The 23,750-nt window shown below is 40.7% G+C and overlaps 1 protein-coding gene across 5 annotated transcripts in view; it reads left to right on the forward strand.

The window, feature by feature from the left end:
* Positions 1-23,569, forward strand: part of ZFAND5 (zinc finger AN1-type containing 5) — a 26,616-nt gene extending 3,047 nt beyond the window's left edge. For 4 of the 5 annotated variants that reach the window (XM_044064382.1, XM_044064383.1, XM_044064384.1 and 1 more), the window contains 5 exons: positions 12,066-12,227; positions 15,175-15,277; positions 20,924-21,027; positions 21,262-21,384; positions 22,227-23,569. In XM_044064382.1, coding sequence (XP_043920317.1) covers positions 12,080-12,227; positions 15,175-15,277; positions 20,924-21,027; positions 21,262-21,384; positions 22,227-22,375 — 627 coding nt within the window. In that variant the 5' untranslated portion in view covers positions 12,066-12,079 and the 3' untranslated portion in view covers positions 22,376-23,569. The remainder of the gene's footprint in view (positions 1-12,065; positions 12,228-15,174; positions 15,278-20,923; positions 21,028-21,261; positions 21,385-22,226) is intronic. The other variant, XM_044064385.1, reaches the window with a different exon arrangement.
* The last annotated feature ends 181 nt before the right edge of the window (positions 23,570-23,750 follow it).

Here is a 23,750-nt window from a genome sequence, read left to right on the forward strand (position 1 = left end):
CCACTGAAGTGGTTTAGGTGGCTTCAGATGTATTGCCAAACTAATAGTGGCACTCCACTTGGACCGTCTGCTTGGCCCACGTTTGCTGTACATGTCATTGTGTATTCAAAGAATTAATGTTATGACTGTTGGTGACAGTATTATACTGCAATATTGCTGTGGCTGTTGTGAAAAATACATTTACTTTGGATATCGGTGTTCTGGAAATGGCAGTTGTGTGGGTGCCTGCATTTAAAATTATGTAGAAGTGCAAATTGACACCTGCATACCTTGAGCTGTTTGTAAATGCTGGCTCATCATGGCAGTAAAGGCTGTTTACACAACATTTATGTGTTGGCACTAATAACGGTACCATGGGAGAAGTCTCCATGAATAATTGCTTTTTAATGAAAGTGTTTCCTTGGTGTATACTATTTGAAGTGCCCCCCCCCCCCCCCCCGTAATATTCTTTAAGAAATTCTTTCAGCCTGTAAAGATGGTTTTCTTTTAAATGACAAGGTGGCTAAGGGGGAAAGGGGGGGTCCAGCTGTTTAGAACTGGTTTACTTAGAGTCAAGAAGTAAACACTCCTCTGTATAATTCTGCTTCTGAAACAAAATCTATAGGTGGAAGAAATGGCACCAGGTAGTGTTTTGACATTCAAATTTGAGAATTGAGGTTTCCTATATTTAGTTTCTAATCTAACCCCCCCCCCCCCACCCAAAAAAAATCACTTGCGGCATAAAATCCCACGTGCCATAGATGTAGCTGAAGATATCTGATTAGAATGCTGTAGCCTGGCAAGCATAGAAAGTGCTTAATTCATATGGGACAGGACTATTTTTTTTTGTTTTGTTTTTTAACCAGTGGCTGTAGCCCCCCCCCCCCCCCTTGTATCCTGGAAGACTGCTTCCCTGATTTATTGAAGGCCAGGGAGCAGTTCTATTCTTTGTACTATTGTTTGTAATATGAACAAAACCTGATTCCTGTATTGGTAATCAAAATGACTGACCTGTTCTGTCCTTTCTCATTGAGCAGCATAACGTAACTTAGTTTTTGCAAGCCTTGTTTTAATCCTTTGATTATCTGAATACCTCACTAAAAGAATCACAGGCCTAAAGCAGATGCCCTATGCTGACCACCTTAAAACTCTAGCTATACTCTTGTTGCATATAGTCTACTCAGAGGTGATCTCTGCTTGACAAAAAGGCCATGTCCAACCCAGATGCTACACTTTAAAGAAATCCCCAGGGATCTAAATCTTGTCATCACAGTAAACAAAACGTGCTGGAGTAATAGGTTCCTGACCACAGACTCCCCAGTCTCTGGAATAGACTGCCCATACATGTCAAGCAGAGCACCTCTTTGGCCATCTTCAAAAGGAACCTTGATTGGTTGGGAGAGGAAATTCACCCCGGGGTTCACCACGTCAGTTGCTGTGCTGTGAAATAGTGTGGGAAGAAATAGCCAGGGAATTGTACATGTCAAGCAGAGCACCTCTTTGGCCATCTTCAAAAGGAACCTTGATTGGTTGGGAGAGGAAATTCACCCCGGGGTTCACCACGTCAGTTGCTGTGCTATGAAATAGTGTGGGAAGAAATAGCCAGGGAATTGTTATGGCTTGTATAGGCCCTAGGGCCGATAGCCTAGTACCAACCTATGAACCTTTTGTTTTTGCAGAATCTGTTTGACTTGGTTATTCCTCAATCATTTGGTGTCTGTCCTGAACTTTCATGCAGTGCTTTTTATCCCCTTCAGGTGTTTGTGCTTTAATTGCTCTAGGCAAAGTACGATGGCTTGGTTGGTTTGGTAGGAGTGATGAGGTTGCAGATGGCCAAATAGAAGCTACCCACACCTTCCTCAGTTTGCCTATAGTCAGCACCTGCAAAGCAGTTGAAAGTAGCTCTTTCTAACAAGCTTAGATTGTGCAGTGATCATTAAGGCACTGAACTGCTGGTTTTGTAAGTGTAGGTTGGTGACCTTATTCACTGCTCCCCTGACTTGCAGTATTTGGAAATCTTGTAGTGGGTGACCCTTTTAGTTAGTCTCTGGGCAGTCACCCTTTTGGTTTGTCTTTGGGCAGTGACCCTTTTCATCATGTTAAGTCATTTAAATGTGACTGCCCACAAGTAAGTTACTCGTGCTGAGGATAGTCCATGTGGACTAAACACAACTTACTTCTGGAACAAGACCACTTTTAACTAACCTAATGTCTTCAGGTGTGTGTATGGGGGGGGGGGTCTTGGTCCTCCTGTGAATCTTGTTCATTTTACCAATTCAATGAGAGGCTTTTGGGGATGACTTTTGTGAAGGTCCATAAGTCTCCACTAGGCTAATTACCACTATCGCTGCTGTGCAGCGCAGAAGTGACCTACAAATTTGATATCAGTTGTTTTACTGACTGCCTTTGTCCATTTGAGACTAGTGGTAGGTCAGAAGTGATCTTGTGATTTGACTTCCATTGGCCCAAATTGTGCTTAAATGAGGTTGGCGAATAACCCTGCTTAACATGCGAGCTCTGATCTTTTTCCAGAGAAGGTTGGTAAAAACTGGACCCAGGGATACTTTGTGCTAAAGTGGTTTTGCTTAAAGCAGTTCTCGGTGGATGTTGAGGATAGTACCCCACCACCCCCCCCCCCCCTGCTGCAGATGTTCTTGTGAGGTGGTTTACTTTGTGCACGGCCCATCTGGGAATGCTTTTTTTTTTTTGTTTTTTTTCTCTAGTCTCTTATGTCAAGCTTGCCAAGTCCATTTTGGAGCTGCAGGAAAAGATTCATTGGTGTCTCCACATCAAAAGAGCTCCCTTCCAAAATGTGAGCTTCTCCTGGTGCTTGGATTGGCTGATTGTATTGTTACTTTCATTTGGGGGGGGGGTATTGCAGTCTTTACAGATTGGACATAAAAACCCACCAAAGCTGGCCCAATTTCCCCACTGCCAGGGGGGGGGGCACTGCAGATTTCTCAGACTGTCCCAAACACTCCTGCAGACCCAGACCACCCAGAGATTCTTATTTTTCACTTTTGCTGGCATTATGGCTGTGGTGGTGTATACCAAGGAAGAAATGTTAAATGTGTGGAAGTGAGCAGTTTGTTTTCTTCTGATTTTCCAATTTAAATTTTAGGTACCAAAATCTCAGTTCAACTGCAGAACGGGTTTCCACCAAGTGTTTAAAATGAGAGAACTTAAGTCTCTCAATACCTCAAGTCCAAGTCCTATTATACTCTTAAAACCTGTTGTGGTTTGGATGTAAAGTCTGTGATCAACTGTCTTCAGTATGCACTGTTGTATTCTTATCCAGAGTTGTGGTTATGGGCCTTGGACCTTTTGGTTGCTAGTATTTGAATCGTTCCTTGTATACTTGTGCTTGTTTCAAAAATGTCAGTTCTTTTCTAGCAAGAAGACTGTTAATTGATGGGGGTTCTGTTTGTGTGTATTTGTACCCTGTGGCTTTAGGCGGATTCTCAGGACTTGAAATATTATTTTTTTCAGGGGTGTTATGAGCTGTTACCACAGTTGGTTTCTCTCAGGTCTCTTCCATCAAAGTAGCAAGTTATCCCACTCCACAAAGGGGAGCCACCACTGATCCCAGGAACTATTAGCCTAGCCTGACGAGCTTGGTCTATAAGGCCATGGAATGTATAATTATTGAACTCAAGACGTTGGTAACCTCCAAACTCTGGATCCCACCCAGTTCGGGTTTGTGAAAGGCAGATCATGCCTCCTGAACCTGATCGACTTCTTTGAGGCAGTCACCAAAGCCGTGGATGAGGGTAAGGTGTTTCACACGGCCTATCTTGACTGCGCCAAGGCTTTCGACACCATCCATTCTGGAAATATAACTTAAATCCCTATGTCACAAGATGGGTTGCCAAGTGGCTCACTGACTGAACCCACACTGTAAAGTTGCAGACTCTAAATCTGACCTCAAAACAGTGACAAGTGGAGTACCACAGTGTTCCATCCTGGGACCTCTCTGTTAGCCTGTACTTCAGAGAAGTAGATACCAAACGCAGAAGGCATCTGGCTAATGAAGTTTGCAGATGACTGCAAACTAGGAGCCATAGTAAAGTCCCCAAATTATGTGGACATCCTACAGAAGGGCCTCATTGAGACAGATCCCTTTGGTAAAAACTCTGTACCCATTAACTACCACATAGGCAGCAATCACCGAATGTGTGATTGGGACCCAGGTGGACAATGTGACCAGAGACCTCTGCATCAGCTGGAAAGGCCATAGAAGTACCTCACAAAGAGGATTACTGGCCTCCTATGCCCTACACTGGCTGTCTCAAAAAAAACTCAAGCTTTACTCTGTAGCATATTGCCTACTCCGAGGTGATCTCTGCCTAACTTATAAAGCTATGTCCAACCTAGAGCTGTTGGACATGCTACACCTAAAGAAATCCTAATCCCTCTTAGCTACACGCTCTAGGGACCTAAACCTTGTCACCAGAATAAACATGACACGCTGGAGGGATAGATTCCTGTCCCAGAGACTTCCTATACTCTAACAAGCTACCCATCGACGTAGTTCTTCATTGGCACTCTTCAAGAAAAATCGAGTGGATGGGAAATTAGGAAATACACTCCGGGAATCACTTCTGTGTCTCTGCTGGATAGTGGCACAGGCAAATAACTTTCTTGGTAGAGTAAGCTATGGAACCTTGCTGGCTAGGCTTACGTAGGCCCTTGGGCCGATAGCATAGTACTTAACTTCAAAACTAGAAGTGTTCCTTGTCTTAAAGTTAGGCAGCCTACAATTTTCAGTGGGGCTCTGTAGTTTCTCCTTTGTGCCAGATGTGAGTAAGACTGTTCACATTAACTGGGCAGAGTGCTGCTCACTACTGCCAGCCATGTACAACCACTGTTCGTCTAGTCTTCATGGACTTGTCAGAAGTGCCTCCTAAAGTAAGAGTAATCCACTCTCTTGGTAGACCTCTGTCTGCTGCTGAGGTCTTCCCCCAGTGTGTGTGGTTTTTTTTTTTTTTTTTTTTTTTTTGTGTACCGAACACTTTACAGAAAGTGCTTCTGGACCAGTTTTTGAAACCCTAGTTAAATTGGCTAGCCTCACCATCTGAAATGCATATGGTTCTGCCAGAGTTGTAGCATCCACCTGGCTGGTGAGTAACAATCTAGGGCACAAGTTTTGGCCTTGAGGGATGCCCTGCTCTTTGGACTTCTGCCCCAACCCCCCCCCCCCCCCCAAAGTGAAGGTATGAATGTCTCATTGCAGTTTTGTATTCCAGTCCATCTTGCCTATACTGCTGCCCATCTATGAACATTATGCATTAGTCAGGGAAGTACTCAACCACTGGAAGGTGTCTGCTTTTCTTGGCGTTCTTTGACCAGTAACTGTCCTTGGTGGAGTAGTCTGGTGATAGCTATTAGTAAGTGATTCACCAGACAGGTGGGCACAGATGTGTTGGCTCTCTGTTGCTAACAAATGGTCCTCTTTGTAGGAATACACTTAGTCATGTAAAGACTGACCATCAAGATAAGTCTCTTGAATTTTTTCCTGTAGAAGAGTTGGTCTGAAGGTTGTGGTCAAATGACCACTATGTCTTTCACAATGCCAAATAACTGGTTTAATAGCTGTGAGGAAATGGTGTATAGGAGCATGTTGGACTCTAGAAATGTATTTTTCATCTTCTCAGTTGGGGACTTCAGAGTACTCTCCTGGCAAAAGGGCATTTAGCATCCTGGATCTCATGAGAAGATCAGGAAGCTTCTCAGAATTAGGTTTCTATCATCCTTGCAGAGTTTTCTGGGTCTCTGCCCCCACACAACTGGGCTGGGACAAGATGAAACTGCCTTTTGAAACAGTTCAGTTGGGTGGTATGTCTGGCCACAGTTTAAACCACTTTGCCACAAGCAGCAGTCAGGGCGGTGCTGATGTCAGACTAGGTTGAAAGTTCAAGGAATTGCTTGGGTTTCTAGCACCTCCGGAGAAAATTGGGGGAATTTAAGGGCAGTGCTTCAATATGAGGACTAGAACAGAGATCTGGCCAAGCCGGGTATGGGAATAGGGTACATAAGGACATTGCAGGTTCAGCTCTGGATGAGGGTGAGAGGGTTCAGGTCAGGGTGCAACACTTGTCTTATTTGTCTCCAGCTTGCTTCTGAACTACTCTGCATTCATCTTGGTCTTTCTCCAACACTGAGATGGTTCAAAGTCCTAGAATTAGTGCAGTCTGTATTACAAGGGCCCAATGACTCTCATCAACAGTTTGGCCTTGAAAAGTTCCCAATAGAAGTCTGCATCAGGGTTAAGCTCTGAGGCTATAGCGGTTTATACTGGTGATGCATTACGTTGGAAAATGGGTTGGAGGGGAACAGAATGCCAGTGAAGTAAGTGTGCTGTATGGTGTAGTGCAGAAAAAGCAATGTCTTTTTTGCCTTTTCCTGGGTAGGGGTCAGCACAGTGGATAACGTTTAGTTGCCAGTCCAGCACCCAACCTTCACAGAAGGGACACACCCCCTACTTGCATGGCTTTAAAACTCGCTTGTACCAAAGTTAGTGTGGTGAAAGATTTGGGGCAGGCAGGAGGAAACTGGGCATCCAGCAAAGAGTTGAATTGAGGGGAGAAGACAGCAGTCTGGCATGAATGTAGTAGTGGCATTGAGGTGAGAAATGGTGACTGTAGACATGACACCCTGATCCCCATGTAGAAAATGTGGGGGTGGGGTGCAACAAAATCATAACTAGTGTTGAGTATATTTGCCTATCCTGGGACAAATGTGTGGATTTATGACTTCAGCGTGACCTGACAAAATACCAGTGAATCCATTATGTAGTTTACTCTTGAGTACTCTGACAAACAAGAGCTACTGTAGCTGTGGGAGTTTTATAGGCTTCAAGGGCACAGTACAAATCATTTCCCCAGTCTGACACCCCCCCCCCCCATCAGTTATATAACATACTGATTATACTATTGGTGGGACAATTGTTTTAAAGCCACATAATTACAAAATTAATGCACGTAAGTTTACCATATTATAACATTTACGTTGTGGAATTCATCAACTTTATATTAAAACATTCACAATATAATGCATATTTAATGTAAATTTTAAAAATCTTAATATATTAATGCTTATAAAAAAACATAAAATGGTAAGCTTTAACTAAAGGTGAACATGAGGACACATCCAGTACACCTACTGCCATCTAGTGTCATTTTCTTGAAAAATATACACCTTTTCAACTCTGTTTGGCAGACCTGAACTTGAACTGGTTTAATAGATAGAAAACCGTTCAAACCTGGGGGCTTATTCTCATCCAAAATTAGCTGCCAATATAACTCTTTATATTCCAATTTGTCCTCCCACATGCCACCCCTTAGATCCATAGGGACTGATTCCAAAACAAAAAGAAAATACTGCCTTGGAACACGTCTAAATAGTGCATTATTACTATTCTGTCTTCTTATTTCATATAGATGTTCATAAATTCTGCACTTTCGTTTTCTTTCTGTCTTCTCTATGTAGAAGGAGGTGCATTGACTACATGTGGCAAGGTAAATTAACCCACTACTATTGCAGCTAAAAACACCCCTACTGGTTAAAAGTCTATCCCTGGCCACTAAATGTACTGAATTTTTATTAATATGAGGACATTGAGAACAAAAAACACATTTATATGTCCCTGGTCGACTAGCAGAGGTGCAATTAGTTAGTGATGAACCAAATTCAAACATTTGTTTAAAGTTCAAATCCCTACGGTGAACAAATTTTAAAGGGGTTTGGGGTTTGGTTTTTCAATGGTAAATCCGTAATCTGTACAAACCTTTCCCATTCCCTTGAAATTAATTCTTTGTTGGGGCCTGAGTCGCCAGTATAATCCAAAATGTATGCTTTAACACCATTTGTAAAAGCGTTGTTCTTCCCACCCATATTAAAGGCTATTTTAAATCCTTTCCTAAAATAGGGGCAAATCTATCTTTTCTCCCTAAAACTACCTGTTCCAAAATCTCATCTAATAACTGCCTTGGATAACCTCTCTCACTAAACATGTTGACCACCTTATCACTTTCTAATAAAAATTCCTGATCTTCTTAGGGCATTCTACTTACTCTTACTAATTGCCCCTTTACCAAGTTTTTCTAAAAGGATGGGCACTTTTATAGTGGAGATAGGAATTGGAGAATTTTGCGATAAACTTTCGAAACAAACCTGTTTTATTGTCCTTTCTAATCGAAATATCCAAATAATTGAGTTGCTCAGTGTTAGTTCGATCAGTTGTTCCCTTCACATATTCCAAAAATTCCAAGAATTTTTCTTTCGTATCAATCCAAAAGATAACTATATCATCTAGAAATCTTTTGTATAGTGACAGACAGTTGGAAAAAGGACTGTGGGTTATATACATTTTCTCCCACCATGTTAATATTATGTTGGCATAAGTGGGGGCACATTTAGCCCCCATAGCCACCCCTTTAGTTTGCTTAAAGAATTCGCCCTGGAAAAACATAGTTGTTTTTCAAGATTTCCATAAAAGAAGACAGTGAAGTCATCATGTGACAAAGTACCACTGTCAATCATAGCTTGTTCTAACCATTGTAAACCTAATTCATGGGGGATAGAACCAAACAAGTCTATAATATCCATTGTGACAAAAATAAGATTTGAGGTTAAAAGGTGAGGTTTGATCAGTCTTGGAAAATCCCATGAATCTTTTATAACTGTCCCCAGCGTAAGACAACATTTTTAACTTCTTATCTACAAACTTAGCCAAAGGAGTAGTTAATGAACCTGCTGAGGAAACAATCCACCTTAATGGTGGATCGATCGGGTTCTTATCAGTTTTAGGTATACTGAAAACAGAAGGTACGCGTGGTTGTTTGATTAAAAAGTTAAACAATTCTTGGTTAATGGAACCCTCCAATAATAGATCCTGAAGTATGTTATAAATGTTATAATATGGTGAATTTACGTGCATTATGTGGCTTTATACTATTGGTGGGACAATTATTGTTTTAATTAAGTATGTTGTATAACGTTTTTTACTGTGGACCTGGTATTCCAATGAAGTTGTTCGAAAACGTATTGATTTGTTTGCGTTATTAAACTGTTCTTGGACCTGGGTGTTCTTATTTGTAAATTTTCGAGTATTGCTGGCCCATTGGAGTTTCTACAAGCATTTTGTTTTGGTTTTGAAGTGACATTCATTCGCTTTTCATCTCTATTTTTGTTTGATTCTGGCTTTCTAGCAAATCGGATGATTAAAGTCAAGGAAATTTAATGGCAGATATTGAGTTTTAGATTCAGAAAAGTAGATGAGAGCAATATTTACTGTCCCTTTTTTTGGCTCTCTGTTCCCCCATTATTTGGCTTTGTCCAGATTTCTTGTGAGGTTTAGAGGTATGCCTAGTAATGCAAATTAAGATGCCAATGGTAATGTCTGTTGGGAAGCAGGTTTGCATTGAAGTTTGGAAGTGGCCGTATAGTTGCATGGACTTCAGTAGAAGTGCATATCCTAGGGAAAGCCACCTTTTAATTGTAGATGAGGCTGAGCAGACAAGTACTTTGCTCACAAGTGGTAACACTTGGGCCAGAAGCATTTCTTCATCAATATTGCTGTAGTCATTTCACCTCTAACATCAAATGAAATGCAGTGAGATTTCCCATTCTCCGTCAAGGGCACATGCCCAGAGACTGTACTTGGCTCCCTTTCTCTTCTATGCCTCTCGACAATTACCACTCGCTTGTCTTGGTGTGTATGTAAAGCAAAGGTGATTCTTGTATCACTCTGGCCATAACTGATGGGATCTCCTGCTTTGGCCTCCCCAATAAGGGTGACTATCACAGACCCCTACCCTGCTGACTTGAACTTCTGTAGTCTAGTTGCTTAGTACTGCAGTCATAAAGTTCACTTGTCCTCCATTTCCTCATTAGCTCCTCAAACTGTTCAAGACTGTTTCTGTTTGAGCCAAGGGGAACAAGACCTTAAGTTGCCTGTATCATATGAAGACATACTCTGTCTGGAAGGATCACCTATGAACAAAGCTACCTTTGTCTGAGTGGCTGGATTTTGTACTTGGCTGATCACACACACTTATCCTTGTGGATCTCCCAGTAGAGACACATTTGTGCAGCTGTTGCATAGTCTGTGTACATTGGCAAAAAGTTGAGCTTTGTAACCCCAAAGCCTCTTGTGGGTTTGATTCCAAAAGGAACTCTTATTTGCTGTACCCCAGGCCTGTTGAGGACTCTTCTCTGTACAAACTGACATACAGCTGTAACAAATGTGAATTCCCTAGGATGATTTAGTTGTCACCTCTCCAAGCACTAAACTTACCATCCCTTCCAAATTGTCGTCTACGTGCTCCTTTAGGAGCACCAGAAGCTTGGTGTCCAGTTATGTTTTTTTGGGGAGAGCTGCATGTTCTAATATTTTTCACCAGTCTAAAATAGTTTCATCAAGTCTGATTTTTACAGACGTTGTGGCTGCATTTGAGCTCCCCTCTTACACACAGTATTCTTTTCCTAGCCTGCCTTCTAAAAAGGAACTTGTGGTGACCAATCCATTGGCTTTAATTATGCAGACAGATGCCAACTAAATCTGCCTTTGCAAGTAACTGCTCAACACAAGCATGGACATGATCTAAAATCTTCACTATCAAATGATTAACTTGTTACTCTCCCCTCAGCCCTTGGGGTGTTAACCAAATGCTTGTCTGGTTACAGTGCACATGAGTGTGGGAGTCTGCCACTACTCTCAGTGCAGTTCATTTTAGTAGGCTGAGCATATCTTTGCTACTACATTTGTGACAAGAGGATCAAAGTAAAAGGAAACTACTTTTTCCTTCCCAGACCAGTTGCAGGATTTGTCCAACCATGTCACCAGGGAGACTCCGAATAGGCATACTCCATAAGTGGCCAGCTACATTGTTATATCCAAAAGCCTATCTCTCATTTCTGGGATTTGTGCAGATGATAGTAGTTCCAAGCACTTTCTAAAAAGAATTGCACAGTTTTGTGCTGTTTGAGCTTCAGTTCTCAATTGGTCCACTTCTTTAAATTTATTTTAAGTTTAAGGCATAGTGTCAGTTTAATCTAATACTCTTGTGGCTGTCCTCCTAAGGACAAAACCACAGGTGTACAGTAATTTCTCAAACTAGTTCATCTGGGATGAGTAAAGGAAGTCTAATGGGGGCGTATTATCTCCAATCAGTACTGTGATGTCAGAGCATCTCTGTGGTCTGTTTGGTCATTGCCTTGGTAAGAATCATCAGGGTGCTGTGGCAAAAGGCTAGAATCTTTGCTTGCTGTGCTGTTACCAAACTACCTTTAGCAAGAGTAGCGGCTATTCTGTGTTAGTGCAGCATTTTAAGATCAAGCTGTATTGTTTTGGGAGGTTTATTTCTTGGGGATCTACCTAATAGTTTGACTGTCCTGTGGTTTAGGGCATGGACCCCCAACTGCTATTATGGCACTGAGGGGCACAGTCCCAAGGCATTCAGGCTTATGATTTTAGTGACCACTTTCTAGACTGCCCTTGTCCCATATGATCTGGACACCTAAATTAGTCACTTTATTGCTTACACTGTTTCTAGTCATAAACCTGCTGTGCTGTGAAGGCTTTCTTCTAGAGGCAAAGATGTGGAGTTTGCAAGACTTGTAAAATGGGAACATCGTTCTTGTCTAACTATTGCAGACTTCTTGTCCTGGAACTATTGCAGAGTGATGTCTGGTGTATTGACACATTTTCTTAATGGTATTTTATCTAATCTTTGCTACTTGAGCCTTTTTGGCTGTGGTATATGGGTGGCTCCCCCTCAAAGATCTTTATAAATGTTTGTCTGCAAACATTTTGTGGTGGTGTTAACTGGGTCGATCTTGACCTGCTTTTACCCCCCCCCCCCCAATGAAAACTAAGTGTAATCTTCATTTGGCCTCGAGCTATTGGGGGGGGGGTGCAAATATGCCTTGGTGCTGCCATTTCTGAATAAATCTTCAGATCTAATGATAGTTTAGACAAGAGTCTTACAAAGTTGTAGTGCAAGCACACAGTATGCAGTTACCTAGTGCTTCATAAGCCCCTTCCATGAGCAAAACTTTAATATTTTGTTTTTCTCTCCCTTTAGCTTCCATTTTAGTAATGGCTCAAGAGACTAACCAGACTCCTGTCCCTATGCTGTGTACCACTGGCTGTGGATTTTATGGAAACCCTAGGACTAATGGAATGTGTTCAATTTGCTATAAGGAACATCTTCAGAGGCAGAACAGCGGTAGAATGAGCCCACTAGGTAAGAGCATCTTGAGGTGTGTTAATAATTTTAGCTTACAATAATTCTGAAGTTTGGTTTTAAGTGTAGCCAGATTTGTGCTTTCCTGTAAAATGAGCCTGATGCTTGAGGTAGTGCTTCCTGCCTGAGAATAGTTTTAAGACTTGTTTTTATAGATAGCAGGACTTTGGCACTTGGCTTTATATATAGCTCCAGGCCTTGGAGTTGTCCGTCACACACTTCCATGTGACCTGTAATATTCAAGTGGCTGCATGCCTCAAGACTCTCCTAGTAAAGCTTCTTTTCAGTGACTGCTTGGCTCATTTGCACATCCTGTAGCAAAAGAATTGGCAGAGTACCATGGAACCTATAGCCACATAACCGAAAGGAATAGTTAGCCAAATATGGGGCTGAAATTGAACCTTGTTTTCTTGAGGGAGCTTCTAAATTAATGGACCTGGAATGCATGTGACTTGTGTCCAAGTTGTAGCATGCGGATGGGTACTGTTGAAAGTTAAAATGTGGGGGGATATCAATTGGGTAACGTGCTTGGGTTTAAGCGAGTGTCCCTTGGTTTGTTGAAGTTGTCTAAGATGTGAATTCTTTATGGGCTGTCCTTGAGGAGAAAATGGTGCTGCTGTTGGAGGTCTCTAGTGTTTACCATTCATCCTTTCCAGTCATGAAGGAAAGCTTTGACTAGGGAGATCAGTTGCAGCATGCATATGCTAAACAAGGAGTCCTTTTCCATTAAAGAAGCTATAGAACTTGCCTTACAGATTGTATAACTCTTGAATGTTGGTCCAGGAGGGGAGGACAGGCGGCAAATAACTAATTCTGAGTCCTATGAAATTGCCTACACAGTACATACATGGCACGAGCTAGTCCATTGTACTTGTAGGTTGGGACTGGGGAGGGGACGACATACCAGTCAGCCAGCTGGAAAACTGAAGGATCTAGAGATTGGTGTAAGCAAAGCTGGCAGTATGTTGGGATGGTATTGGATGTGTACTGGGCATACTTTATCTTTATCAAATGTGGACAGACCCACAGTTTTTAAATATTGCCCTTACAAACTTGGAAAGTTAATGGAATAGGAGGTCTTGGCATTAGCTTGAATTTTCTGAAGGGTATGAAGCCTGAAACTCTGTCATTTTCTTTCTTCAACCCTCAATGGATTTGCCCAGTAATTTGTCAAGTCCACAATTTCAAAAATCTGGGAAAATCTGTAAAGTTGATTGGGCTGATGTATATGGCTGAAAACTGCTTTAGAGAGTTTAGTATGTTTAGCACATTCTCTCTATACAAGCTGTACAGCTTTAGCAATCTCAAGTTGTGGCTTGGAGTGTTTCATTATAACTAGGAAGAATGAGTAATGAATTAGTGGTTTGGGAGGAGAACATATGGAGCCACCTTCATAAAATGGAAGTAATGAGAAGGTACCTGTAATTGCAAGACACCAGAATTTGATGATGCAGCAGAGTTGTGGTGTACCAATTTTAACTTTCTCATTTATAACAATCCTGGTATTTCCCGAACCTTTTATATACCAGTCTGTTTTGTCGGTAGGGAGAACCTACAGGTGGAGCTGGCATAACTGTTAAGCCATTGACCTAAATTAGAGTTCAGTTCTCACCTGTGTATTGGGTAGTATTGCAACAGTTTTAAGTATAATATCCTATATTAATCTCTGAAAAGTGTGCAGTATTTAATAGCAAGTCTGATCTCTCAGATTTTCTGAAGAGAGTAATCTGAATTTCCAGAGATGCAGCCATTTGCCAACACTATGGGCAATAGCGAAGATCAGTGAGCAACCCTGATGCACTCCTTTTTGCCTTTTGGGAGTGTTTTGTATGTGGGATGCTATAATTTGTGAGGCCAGTGTTTTTGTAGTTGGTCAGATCATTCATCCTGTTGAGATCATTGTGGCCAGGTACTTCTAGATCCATTAAGCCTGAGCCTAATAGCCGGGAAAGCTTGTGAACTTTAGCAAATGGAGGCCAAGAAATTAATTGTTGGGGCAGTTCATCTCTTGAACATGTGGGGTTGGGGGGGCATTCTAGTGACTGAAGTTTGCTGTCTTCCAGTCTTCAATATAAAACCAAGTTTTTGAGGTGGTTGCATTCTGGATTTCAAAACTTCTGTCTGGGTCAGAAATGTTTTTTGTTTGGACACTAACCCTAATGCATCATAACTTGAGTTGAGTTGCAGTATGTACTTACCCAAAATATGTAAAAGGTTAATATGGTAACTGTGGGTGTGGGTAGGTAAAATTTGTGTAATAGGAAAATAAGGGTGGACTTCATTTTTCTGTACCACGTGGGGGTTTTAGTGTAGTGTTTTGTGTTTTTCATGGAGCAGCTTGTGTAACCTAATGGTGCCTAGTTTGAAATGCTTGGAAGTCTCCCTCTGCATGTGGCCAAGGTGACCTGGCTGGGGGTTGTAGTTTTTTTAGTAGTGAACTGTGAAAAGTAGTACTGCATTAAGACTTGTGATGAGCTTGATATGGTTAATGAGATGGTCTTTTGTTTTCATAGCACTTGGTGAAATCTACTGTTCTGTAAATGTTTGCTTGCAGACCTTTTTTATCTAGTAGGAGTGGGTCCAGCCTCTTAAGCCTAGATGCATCTGGACTGCCCCTTGCCCCCCCCCCCAAGTCTTGTAAGGCATTGACTGCTGCCTTCTGCAGGTGTTCATATCTTTCCCATGCTTTGCAAAACAGGCTGGTGGTACCAGAGTGCCATTTGCACAGATCTGTACTTTTTATTCTCCCCTGTATACTCCCTTGCCTCTACAGCACTTCAGTGATAGCACATGCCCCTATGGTCTCTTGTGTGTAAGTTTTGTCTGCATAAATTTCACATTTTCTTGGCTTTGAACTTTTTAAGCTTGTGACACAGGCGGATGTAAGTGAAGTGGAGTATTTATTTGAACTTAAACTTAGTTAAAATTTAAACTTTGTCTCTTGTAGGTGCTACTGCTGGTTCTAATAGTCCAACCACAGAGTCCATTACCCAAAGAACTGAAGCTAGCTACTGTGAAGCACCCATTAGCAGCACAATGGAAACATCAAGGTAAGAGTAGTTGAATCCTGGCTGTTGCAAAAACAGTCTAGGGACTTTTCTGTTACCAGGAAGATGAGCATTTTATTTCAGTATTGTACAAGCATCCTTTTGAAGACGTGAGGAGATGGCCAAGATGGACATTTTTATTTATATTGTGGGATATTCTGTGTTCAAAAAGGAATGCATTATGTAATTGAGTAGTCTGTAATTGCACACTTTCATACTTCATACACTGGCATTTCATTTTGAGTCCAGTCCTGTCTTAACAGGATTAGTTGACTGCCCAGAGCCATCAAACGTTTTGAAAGGCCAGTGCTGTGGTTCCCAACAATTGCTTTAAATGCCCAAGCATGCCTCAAAGCAAGCATTGCATAACATGTGGTACCTGCTGCAAAACACTAAGCTTTGATAAAGCTTGTACACATTGGCTTGTAGGCATTGACTTCTGTAACTGGTAACTCATTTTGCAGAATCTTGGCAGAAGGGTGTTTTCAGTAGTGTCTAGGAAATGTCTGCAATCTGTGACAGTTTGTGCTGCTTTGTCTTTAAAAATGGTACTTGAGTCACTTAGAACTGACTTGCCAACTTGACCTGCCATAGAAATTCTCAGTAGGATGTTGTAGACCAGGGATTGTAAAACCTTGTTTCGTCTGACCAGCTCTGTCCCTGACTTAACATTTAAATCAACCAAATTGGAGTAGGTTTTTTTTTTTTGTAACCTCCTGGCAGAGGTTGAGGTTCATAGTGGGGATGGTAATTTTATCTTCACTTTTTTCACCTTATTTCTGTCTCACATTTTCCCAGAAGTTCAGAATTGCTGCATTTTGCACATGCTAGACAGTTTCTGTTACTGGGGAAGTAATGAATAGGTGGGACCATTTTCAATCATCTCCATCACCAGAAGGCTAATGGGAGCATTATTTTATTTATTATTTAACATCCGGGCTAGTCCAGCTGGATATATTTCCATTTTCAGCAGAGGCCCGAGGAGAAAAGCTCCAATTGTAAAACATACTGCCACCACACCAAAAGGTTTAAAATAGACCAAAAGGAATTGGCTGTAAATTCTAGGAAGACAAAAAGACATACTATACTAGATACATCATACATCTACAGAACATTTTACAGCATGCAAGTCTAGGGCCATCCCAAGACATTATTAGAAAATACCTTTAAAACTTTGGTAAATGTTTATGCAGACAGTTACTTTTCCTAAGGATTATATGCTAGACATATTTAGAAAAAAAAGGAGGGTATGTTAATCAAGAGGCAATGTAGTTTATGCAGACAGTTACTTTTCCTAAGGATTATATGCTAGACATATTAGAAAAAAAAGGAGGGTATATTAATCAAGAGGCAGGGAATGCTGCCAACAGGGTACATTGATAGCACAGCAGACAAGATATCTAATTGTTGTCAAGTAGTAGAGATTATTTAAGTACCTTCTAATTTGGGGGAGAATATAGGAAGGAGAGCGGTAGGCCAAGAGATGACAATGAGACGTCCAGAGGATCAGTCTGGGTAACAGCAAGGGCATAGCCAGTGATTTTTAAGGTATGCCAAGGCTTTGCTTGAAGAGAGAGAGGGATGGAAGTGTGGTGTGGTCAGAGGGCAAGAGGTTCCATTGTTTTCCCACGGTATTTGAGAATAGTGAGTCACCAGCTAAGTTGTTTGACTTGGTCCTGGTAAGTAGTTTATTGGAGGAGCGCAAGGACTCAAGATTCCTATAGGGTGATTATAAGGTTGTTTAGTACTGGTGTATTAGGTTGATAAAACATTTTGAGTGATGGTAAGTTGGGAAAGTATCAGAAGGTTTTTTTTTTTTTTTTAGTTCCAGCCAGCCTAGTTGATGAAGGTTATGACAATGGTGAGTTCTATATGGGTTTCTAGTGGCAAATCTAGCAATACTATTTTAGGAGTTGGATAGTTTGGTAAGATTACTTTTTTTTTTTTAGATTAGTATATATGGGAGCTGCATACAGAAGAGTTGAAATTGGGTGGGAGTGGGCAATAGTCTTTCTGGCAGTTGGAGTCAAAGGTTTTATCCTATATAGGGATCCCAGTCCATTTTTTATTAACAGATTTAATAGTGTTATTAACAGACTTAATAGTGTTAATAATCTCTCCTTTGACCTTCACATTAATATCAATTGTAATTCCTAATAGTTTGGTGGAAAAGTCTGGGGATATAAGGGTACCATTGCTAGATTGAATGGAGGAATCTATGGGGGGGGACTTACTGTTTGGCATAAACAATAGTAGCTTGGCCTTTTTTGTGTTCAAAAGAAGGCACCGTCTAGAGAACCATGACTCTACAGTGTTGAAAGTTGTTTGGGTTAAAGACTGAAGTTCAGATATAGAGCTGGCAGAGCATATAATTGTAGAATCATCAGCATATTGTATACAGGTGGTTAGAGGAATGGCTATTTGAAGGTCATTGATGAATAATGAGAATAGGAGCGAACCAAGAATGGCTCATTGAGGGACTCCTAGGGAAATGGGAAGGTGAGAAGATAGTAGATTGTCCCGAAGGACTGCTTGCTGTCTATTACTAAGGTAGGACTCCAAACCAGAGAATTGCTTTGGTGTCAAGAGAGATGGATGACATATTCAAGAGTAGGCAATGGTTAACCATATCAAAGGCTTTAGACGGGTCGAGAGAGTGCTGCTGAGAGGCTGTTGTTGTTGCGGTTATTATTAATGGTGTTGGTGAAGGATAGGAGAGCTGAGGTGTGGTGCTATGTTAAGGTCTGAAACCATGCTGACAGTTAGCTAGAATGTTATGTTTTAGTAAGTGATTCAAAAGCTGTTGGTGAATACATTTTTCCATAATTTTGGCTATTGGAGAAAGGAGGGCTATAGGTATTCAGATGGTAAGTTATCGGCTGAGGGGGTACAAGGTTTGAGTTGGTGGGTAAGTTTATAGCTGTAGGAGGTAGGGTTGGGTTTTAGTTGGAATGTAGGCTGAGTATGAGGTAAGGAGTTGGGTAGATCAGAGTTAGGTAGATCATAGTTGCTAGTTGGTTGGCTAGAGATTGTATGGAATTTGTGAAGAAAGTGTTAAAGGTATTGGCTGTTTGGGAGGTATTGTTTTCTGACCCTAGAGGGGAAGGATTGCTAGATTGTTATGCTTGCACAGAACTTTTGTGGATTAGTGTGGTGATTTTGCTGCAGTTTGCAAAAGTAGCTTTTTTTTTTTATCTGAACTGCTTTTTTGTAGCATTTCTCAACTGTCTAAAGGTTTGTTGATCTGGGGTATTTCTGGTTGCTCTCAACTTAGTTTGCAAAAGTAGCTTTTTTTTATCTGAACTGCTTTTTTGTAGCATTTCTCAACTGTCTAAAGGTTTGTTGATCTGGGGTATTTCTGGTTGCTCTCCACTTAGTTTGCAAAAGTAGCTTTTTTTATCTGAACTGCTTTTTTGTAGCATTTCTCAACTGTCTAAAGGTTTGTTGATCTGGGGTATTTCTGGTTGCTCTCCACTTAGTCCAGGATTCTTCTAAGTAAAATTTTTTGTCTGGTATCTTTGAGAGCCATGGGGCAGGTTTGGATTTTGTTCTAATGGATCGTTTAGGTGCATGTCTGAGGATTAAGAATTTGAAATATATTTAGCAGCTTCAAGAGGGAGGGTCCCAGTCACAGGCACCAAGTTCTGTTTGAAATATTGGATCGAAAGGTCCTATAGTTGGGGGCATTTGTAGTGTCATGCCTTTGTCTAATGATGTAGGTGAGCATGTGGTCACTGACATCAGGTAGGGTCCCTACTCTGTACTTGTGTTCTTGTTTATTGATTAGTATCCAATGTAGTATAGTTTCTTTATTAGGTTTGTTAATTCTAGTGGTGGTAGAGATGGTTTGATAAAAGCCATGCAGATTAATGTGAGAGGAAGGATTGTCTGCATTTGTACTATTCCAGTCAGTGTTGACATCTCCTAGAATAATAGTTTCTTGTGGAAAAGTAGTAGATAACAAAACAGGGTATCCTCTATTGTAGCAGTGTTATTACCTGGTGGTAGGTAGATGAAGATTTTATATAGCACTTTGTTAGAATTGAGTTGGAATTTGGTGATTAAGAGTTCAACTTTACTATTCAGGTGGGTTATAAGGTATAGAGGAGATGTGTAGGTCATTTTTGAACAGTAAGGCTACTCCACCCCTGAATAGGTGAAGTGGAGAGATTAGAAGGGCCAGGGTTAGGGTGGATGTCACCATCTTTTAAGGTGGGTGATTTTAGTACAGAAAGACTGTGAGAATTGAGGGTAAGTAGATTTTTGAATTTTATTGAGAGCTGGTTTAATTTCATTGGTGTAAGACTATATTTAGGGAGCAAGTAGCTAGAAGTAGAGGTGATACTTATTTGGGGATGTGTAAAGGTGGTGTTATATAGTAATGTTTGTTTAGAAGAGTAGTTAAAGTAGTAGCATTTTGCATTTTCAAAAGAGGTGAGGAGATAGGTAGTGGTAAGGATGGGTACAAGAGTGGCTGAGTATTACCAAAAGGATAGGATAGTTTGTTATTGTAGACCTATTACTTGGCAAGTGCAAACTGTTTTTGGTGGAAAGGGCAGGAAATAACAGATGAGAAGTTAAGGTAGGGTATTTTTAGAGAACAAATGTTACAAGTAAAGGGGTATTCTTTAAGTAGTATATAGATAAAGGTAGGGAGGTAATAAAAGAGAAATGAGAAGGATAAAGAAGTTGTAAGAAGATGGGGTAGGGTAGAAGAGATGGAGGTTGTTAGGGAAGTGGTAAGTTTAAGGAGGTGTTAGACAACTACTAAAGGTGGAATGACTGATGTAAATAGTGTATGTAGGGTTGTAAAGGGGAGGGTACTGGAAAAGCTGTAAAGGATGGGTGTGGTTTAGGTAATTAGTCACAAATAGGTTGGACAGGAGAGAGGGTGTGGTACTGTATAAGTTGGCATAACTGTATTTGTTTTCAGATGGACAACTTTGCTTGGCCACTCTGTCTTCAAACATTTCTCTACTCAAGCCCAAAGAAGGCGGAAGGTGTAGAGCATTTTTAGTTCGATTTGGAGCTTTAAAACTGAGTCTCCAGAGGACCCCCCCCAAATGTCAGTTGTGTCCCAAGATGCAGGGACTATTTCTGATGTGGTGATTGGGAGACCAGACCTGTAAGCAACTTAACTGCATACCTGCCATTGCCAAACTGCTAGAAACTAAGCCATGATTGGTGGCTAGCAGAACTAGTAACTTTAATGTTAACTTTGGGGACTGTAGAGGGTATTTAAACTTGAGCAGCATGTTGGTCTCTGAAGAGAGCTTACTGCAGTCTTGTATTCCCTGTCTTTGTCCATTACTGTGTACAGCTGGGCTTGCTCACTAAAGTGGCTACTGCACTTGTAGCCCTAACTAACATGGGGATGGTCTTGCAGGATTCTTTATCCTGGCTTATACAGAGTTGTAGCAGTCTGTCTAGTGGCATGGATATGTATGAGAACCTCCTAATATTTACCCACTGCTAATGTAGTGCCTGCATTCACTTTCAGTTCACTGTTGGTAGTCTTTCACATGGACCTATTATGTGCTTATTTGTTCTTGGATTGGTTACTTAAGCAGTCTGTGGTACAGTAGGTAGGACCTGTCCATTTGGATCTTGTAGCTGTTCTAAAAAGTGTGGTGCATCTGTGTTTTGCAGGAATATGCCACCAGCATCGCTACCAGTAACGCAACAGATGACTGAAATGAGTATTTCCAGGGAAGACAAAGCAGCTTCACCAAAAGCAGAGGCAGCAGAGCCAGGTATCTAGCTGCATCTGTTGTACAGGTTTTATTTGTTAAACTCAAATACATTTCTGAGGTGTGCAACTGTTTTATGCATGCTTTGTGCGTTCCCAGCACTTAAAATTGGTATGAGACTGCGGTGTGGCTACTAACCTTTACTTCGGGGTGGGTGTTGATATTACTTGTGCCCGTCTTGTTTTATAGTATGGGGTAACTTTTTTTTTTTTTTTTTTTTTTTTTTTTCCCCCACAGTTGTAACTCAACCAAGTCCATCAGTTTCACAACCCAGCACATTAGTAAATGAAGAGACACCAGAACTACCCAAACCAAAGAAGAACAGGTGCTACATGTGCAGAAAGAAAGTTGGCCTTACAGGTAGGAGCATCTCTAGTAACAAAACAGTGTTGCTTCACAAATGTTAAGTACTTGATGCCTTCCTTTGGTGGTTGTAAACACTTGCATACAAAAAAGTAGGGACCATTAAGTTATGGTTGATGCATTACAGTATTTTTCTCCAATTGGTGGGGGAGACTATATAGTATGGTTGTCCTCCTTAAAAGGTAATAGGCAGTATATGCAGTAACTTGTTAGGATCATGGATGTCTGGCAATCTTTTAGTATAGTAGTTGTAGCTATTGAGTTAAATCTGTAAGAATTTGTGTTCAATTTTGAAGCAAATGACTGGCTCTCCTAGAGCTAAGTTTTACCATGGGGACCTAAAGTCTGCCAGTTGCTTAATTGTGTGGTGGTCTTGGTGTGTGTTTTGCTTGTGTTACAGCAGCTGTTTTAAGTCAAAGATTCTCAAATCACTTGTCTGCACATTGCACAGTCTCCTATTCTGTCTGATCATAAAGCCAAAGTGTGGCTTGAGTCAAGGTTTTACCCTGTAGTAGGGGTGGACGTAGTTCAGGGGCAGAAGTTGAATGGTCACCGGTGGTGCACCCTTCCCTTGTGCATATTTCCACCCATAAACTTAAAGGGCTAAAGTTTCCGTCTTGGGGGTTACCCAAATGCTGTCTTCACCCCCCCCCCAAATCCTTGCAGCTTTGGCTTGTATGCTTCTGCCTCTACATAGGGGCAATTGGCCTACTAGAACTATTGCTGATTTCCTCCTAGGATGTCCAAACTATCAACTTCATTCATAGTTTTTGTATATTTGGGTCTGTTTGTGCATTCTGTTTACAGTTCTGATGCATTTAAATTTTACATTTTTCCAGGTTTTGACTGCCGTTGTGGGAACTTGTTTTGTGGACTTCATCGTTACTCTGACCAGCACAACTGTCCTTATGATTACAAAGCAGAAGCTGCAGCAAAGATCAGGAAAGAGAATCCAGTGGTTGTAGCAGAAAAAATCCAGAGAATATAAATTAAAATTTTAACACTTGCAGATAGACTATTTTTTTAAATATATCTTCCGGAATCCATACCCAGATGCATGAATGAATTTTTTATACTCTTTTTGGTTCTTAATGATTGCACGTTACTTCAGGCAGAATTGCATTTGTGCAGTCCAAAAAATTATTCACCTTAACTTGGCATTTTGTAGAGAGTGACATATATTACATTAATATGTGCCAAACCTCGATAGAAGCTATGATCCTATTGTCATCTATGTAAGATTTAACACATTTGCATAAGGGATGCAGTATTGGCTTTTTTTCTTTATCACATTACTATTAAGAGATTTGTGTTTCTAAGCTTGTGTACATTCATGTACACTGTACAAGAATGAGTGCAATATTTATACACTGGTTTTGGATCATTTTGTTAAATGTATGTTTTAAGCTTTGTTTTTAAAGTGCTGTTTTCAGTTTGCCTACTGACAGGAGATGAAGCATACGCACTACCATCACTGGGCTTTCTAGGTAACCATACAGAGCTACAGATGTGTCATAGCATAAATTGTTTACAGACAGCAGTGTGTGGTTTTGGTGGTCACTGTACAGCTAGTAGTTTTGTGCAGTACCCACTTAGAATACTGTATCACAGTTATGTTTCTTTATATAGCTGTCAAAGGGGCAACCCTGCTTCTGCATATAGAGATTATTAATGTAGCTGTTGAACACCACCTTAGAGGGCATTCCCCTTAATTCCAGAGGGCTGCTGTGTCATTCTTGTACTTGGGTGTAGGTTTCTAGTGTTGGGTGTATTGCATGGATTGCATTTAAATTGCATTTTACAAAATTCTAAAAGCAGTATACTTCACGAATGCTTGTTTGGTAAGCTCACTGTGTTCTGATGAAAGGTTTTGATGTATGAGGCGCTTTTTTCCTTTTGACTAGACTACTGCTACTGTAATGCTTTTGTAAATAGTTCCATATGCAAGCGTAGACATTACTTTTTTTCTTCAATTTTCACATTTAACTTGTTTGCTCTTGTTTTCACACATTTCAAATGTCTGTACAGTATTTGTATTTATGTGTACTCATAATCACTTCATTTATGCTGTATTGTATTATGTAAATAAAATTATGTACAGAGAATTTACTTTGCAGGGATGGTTAGCAGTACCTTCTGATCTTGTTCATAAAGTACAAATAAAGGGATTGATTCCAGAAAAGTTTGTTTCCAGAATACTTGTGCCAAAGCATGTTGAGCTACTGTTTGCAGCATGCAAGATACAGATGGGGAAACTTCTACCTTGTAGAATTAAAATAAGCATCTGATCATCTTTAAAAATTATCATTGACAGATGGTTCTGTTCTGATTTATCTGAACAGACTCTGCCATTTTACAGCTTG

The sequence above is a fragment of the Protopterus annectens genome, chromosome 2.part2 (genome assembly GCF_019279795.1).
Source record: "Protopterus annectens isolate FY-2018-M chromosome 2.part2, PAN1.0, whole genome shotgun sequence".
In the NCBI taxonomy this organism is placed as follows: domain Eukaryota; kingdom Metazoa; phylum Chordata; order Ceratodontiformes; family Protopteridae; genus Protopterus; species Protopterus annectens.